This window comes from Eimeria mitis, genomic scaffold (genome assembly GCF_000499745.2).
Source record: "Eimeria mitis Houghton genomic scaffold, Emh_scaff246, whole genome shotgun sequence".
NCBI classification, from domain to species: Eukaryota; Apicomplexa; class Conoidasida; order Eucoccidiorida; family Eimeriidae; genus Eimeria; species Eimeria mitis.
Genome location: NW_013570797.1, coordinates 1,957 through 6,004, shown reverse-complemented (window position 1 = coordinate 6,004; position 4,048 = coordinate 1,957). Strand labels below are relative to the sequence as shown.

Below are 4,048 nucleotides of genomic sequence, written 5' to 3'. Positions count from 1 at the left end.
TCGCCTTTCTAGCACCAACAGAAAACTGTAACACCCATGGTCGTCTCTAGTTTGAATAAAACGTTTGTACCTTTAGTTGTTAAATACAATCTGCGTAGTACTACAGAATCCTACGCTGGTATCCTGCACCTGGATTCGCTGGATCATCCACAGCAACCGCCTGCGTCGAGGATTTCATGCACGTTACCGTACAGTATCCACCTCCTGGCTCAGGAATATTATCCTGATTCCCTTTCGCGAAATACAGGGCAAAGAGCCTCGAAATTCACGCAGTTAAGCTGTCGCTTAGGACCAGCTAACCCATGGCAAATTGCTGTTCACAAGGAACCCTTCTTCACTTCAGTCTTCAAAGTTCTCATTTGAATATTTGCTACTGCCATCAAGATCTGCACTAGATACGGTTCCACACAGGCTCACACCGAATGCTTCATAACCAGCACCTTTTATGGTGTTTGACGAACGAGTATTTGGGCACCTTAACCGAGCGTTAGGAGCATCCCTCATCGCCAGTTCTGCCTACCAAAAATGGCCCACTTGGAGTACATATTAGCCCCAGCAGTTCAATGAAGTAACCACTGGATGTTACCCATCTAAAGTTTGAGAATAGGTCAAGGGCAACGCGCCCCCGAGGCCTCTAATCATTCGCTTTACCTGATAAAACTAATAGAACTCCAGCTATCCTGAGAAACTTAGGAAGAAACCAGCTACTAGACGTTCCATTAGTCTTTCGCCCCTATATGCGAGTTTGGCGAACGATTTGCACGTCAGTATCGCTGTCAGCCTCCATCAGGCTTTCGCCTGACTTCATTCTACTCAGGCATAGTTCATGATCTTTCGGGTCCTAACAGATGTGCTACAGCTCAAACCTCTCACAGAGTTCGTGGTTGGTCGTAGGCGCGAGAAATGCAAAAAGCAAGCATCTCCCTACTCTCACTTTCATTGTGCATACAGGGTTGCCGCCCGTATGCGGGCACATATGTTAGACTCCCTATATGTACTTTCCAAATACAATCCCCGCAGTAATATAGCGTTCTACGCTGTTATTCATGCACCTGGATTCGCTGAATCATCCACAGTACAGTCCGGCAGAGCTTAAAAAAATGTTCGCTGAAAAACGATATGCAGAAACAGCGATGGGTTCGTCTTCCCCGGAAACAGCATTTTATTCCCGTTCTGCAATCTGACTTGTCATGAGGCCAAAACAAAGTCTCGTCTGACTGATAGTTGGGTGCGCCCTTCCCTTTGGGCGGACCTCCCACAAAAAAAACAAGTTAAATGTAACGCTGCGTTTAACTTTCTAGCTACGGCAGCAACTGTAACGAGCCCAGACACCACGCAGATGCTGACCCCTGCCGCACGAAGAGTAGTGTCACCTGGCAGAACGCACGAAAACAATAAGCTCACAGACTATAAAAGGAACAATGCAATCATTACCAGATCATCCTCTGGTATGCCTTGGCTTAACAGCCCTCGCATAAGTTCCCTCTTAGTCTTCAGCCTGGTTTGGGCATTGTCCGCATTTTCCTTCTCTTGCTGCTTCACAGCTGCCGCCACTCCTTCGTTCGTCCAATTATCTGCAATTCGATTCAGCTTTCGTATATATGCGTAGTACGTAGTGGCATCGGATTCACCGAATATCTGCGCAGCTGCTTCTGCAAAAGCACCAGTACGAAATGGCTCTCCAGTGTATGGAATCTGGTGTTCGGCAGGGGCATGAGCGGGGTTGAAAACGCCGTCTCCTTCAAACGGTTGGAGAAATGCCGTGAAATGATATCGGGCGTTCAAGTTGGTGTCGTTATGTCTCTTCTCAATATCCAACAATAATTTGAGTTTCTTTGCTAAGGTTCCATTTACTCGTCTTTTACCACCCCGAGACAGCCCGAAGAATTCCAAGAGCTCAGAAGCTGTCCAGTCGTGTCCTGTCACTTCTTGAAAGTTTAGAGGAGCATCACTGTTATTATAATCCTCGCCGCCGCCAGAAACAAGAAAAGGATTCGCCACGTCTAATTTCTGATTCACAGTGTTGAACACTTCCAAATCCTTGAAGCGAAGAGCCACTGTGCGGCAAATGCTGCGTAATAGCTGCAAGTGTTGCGCGAAGTCCAGCCGTGCCTGCAGAGAAGAAGCAGGTGGAACTGTGCATTCTCGCATCTTGGCAACGTGGTCTTTGATGACCGTCAGAGGGTCTCCCAGGAGACTTTGACCATCCTCAAGCGACGGTGTGAAGTGTAGTTGAAAAGCTTGACTCACGGCCAATTCTGAGGGGGAATACGCTTCTATCTCCTCTGCTGCTTCATTGAAGTCGTCCATGTAATTCTGCATGCTCACATCGTCCAGTGGTAGCTGTGACGTATCGTCCAGTGACGGCTGTGACACATCGTCCANTTCTGCATGCTCACATCGTCCAGTGGTAGCTGTGACGTATCGTCCAGTGACGGCTGTGACACATCGTCCAGTGACGGCTGTGACACATCGTCCAGGGACGGCTGTGACACATCCTCTAGTCCCAACTTTGACGTCTTCAGGTACGATATTGACCTTCCTGACATAATGTAACGAGCCCCACACACCACTATCACTGCAACAGCAGCAATTACAGCCTTAATCACTCGGGACTTTTTCCCACAGTACTTCGTAGAAAGAGAACTTTCACCTGCCTTGTCAGCGATGTCACTGTTGTCTGCGTCATCTGGGGTGGGATCTGTCCCTTCCCCTGCCACCTCAAGTGGGTCCGAAGCTTTTGGCGGCGAGTCGCCTGCAATGCGCCGCAGAATCCCCATTATCTAATGCAAAACTGAATGGAGGCGCCCAAATCGTCTAGTCGCCTTAAAGCGGACCGGCATGTAAATGTCCCATGAAACAGCGCAGAGCGGGCGCTTAAAAGAGGACAGGAGATGGTTTTGGTTGGGAGGATGATTGTGACGGTTGAGTAAATTTGTGTTGAGATAAATTAATGGGGAAAAACTAAAGTAAGAATACTTTTCGTGTACCCGTTACACAGTGGCTACCAATCTCCAGGGTAGAATGCCTGTTGCAGGGCCAGGCACTACATTGGCGCCAGAGAACTGCGTTAGGAAGTGGAATGAAAGGACAAAAACGCATACAAACAATGAATGCGATATAAGAAGTGGAGGAGATGAGTGTCTGATGGTGGCTAGAGCCTGCAGGCTCAGCTGCGATTCTCACGTTTGGGAGTTGCATCGACCCTACGAGCGGCAACACAATGCGAACGCAGGCCGGCAAGGAGGAATCCCCAGTCTCTTTTTGTTACTGAAAAGAACTCCATGTCATCCTAGAAACAGGCGTGAGGTATTTCNGGAATCCCCAGTCTCTTTTTGTTACTGAAAAGAACTCCATGTCATCCTAGAAACAGGCGTGAGGTATTTCGGTGATGGGTTTCACATTTTGGACGTGTTATTTAAGGTGTTATGTGAAGTTTACTAGACTCAGCCGGTCGCAGAGGCTTCGTCACTTGCGCCGGCTTTAGCCACCTACCCTCCATGCTATATCTACACTATATCTACACAGTGGAGAATGCGTATCGGGCAACGCCGCGTGGGACATGCCACAAATTGATTAGGCGGATCGACTCGAAGGGCAAGTACACGAGTGAAGGCAGTTTCTTTAAGTTTCGGGGACCTACTAGCGTTTAGGTACCCTTTGAATTCCTTCACCAGTTGGTGCGGTATGTTTTTTGTGCAGCATGGCCCTAACATATCTAATGCTGCCGTCTGTTACCTGCCTCGCCTTTCTAGCACCAACAGAAAACTGTAACACCCATGGTCGTCTCTAGTTTGAATAAAACGTTTGTACATTTAGTTGTTAAATACAATCTGCGCAGTACTACAGAATCCTACGCTGGTATCCTGCACCTGGATTCGCTGGATCATCCACAGCACCCGCCTGCGTCGAGGATTTCATGCACGTTACCGTACAGTATCCACGTCCTGGCTCAGGAATATTATCCTGATTCCCTCTCGCGAAATACGGGGCAAAAAGCCCCCAAATTTCACGCAGTTAAGCTGTCACTTAGGACCGTCTAACCCAT

The 4,048-nt window shown here is 48.3% G+C and overlaps 1 protein-coding gene across 1 annotated transcript; it reads right to left on the bottom strand.

Annotated features, from left to right (window-relative positions):
• Positions 1-1,407: 1,407 nt before the first annotated feature.
• EMH_0005170 (uncharacterized protein) lies at positions 1,408-2,780 on the bottom strand (the record flags this gene model as incomplete). Its single annotated transcript, XM_013497079.1, has 2 exons — positions 1,408-2,316; positions 2,400-2,780. The coding sequence occupies 2 exons, from the start codon at positions 2,778-2,780 to the stop codon at positions 1,408-1,410; spliced, it is 1,290 nt and encodes a 429-aa protein (XP_013352533.1).
• Between the last annotated feature and the right edge of the window lie 1,268 nt (positions 2,781-4,048).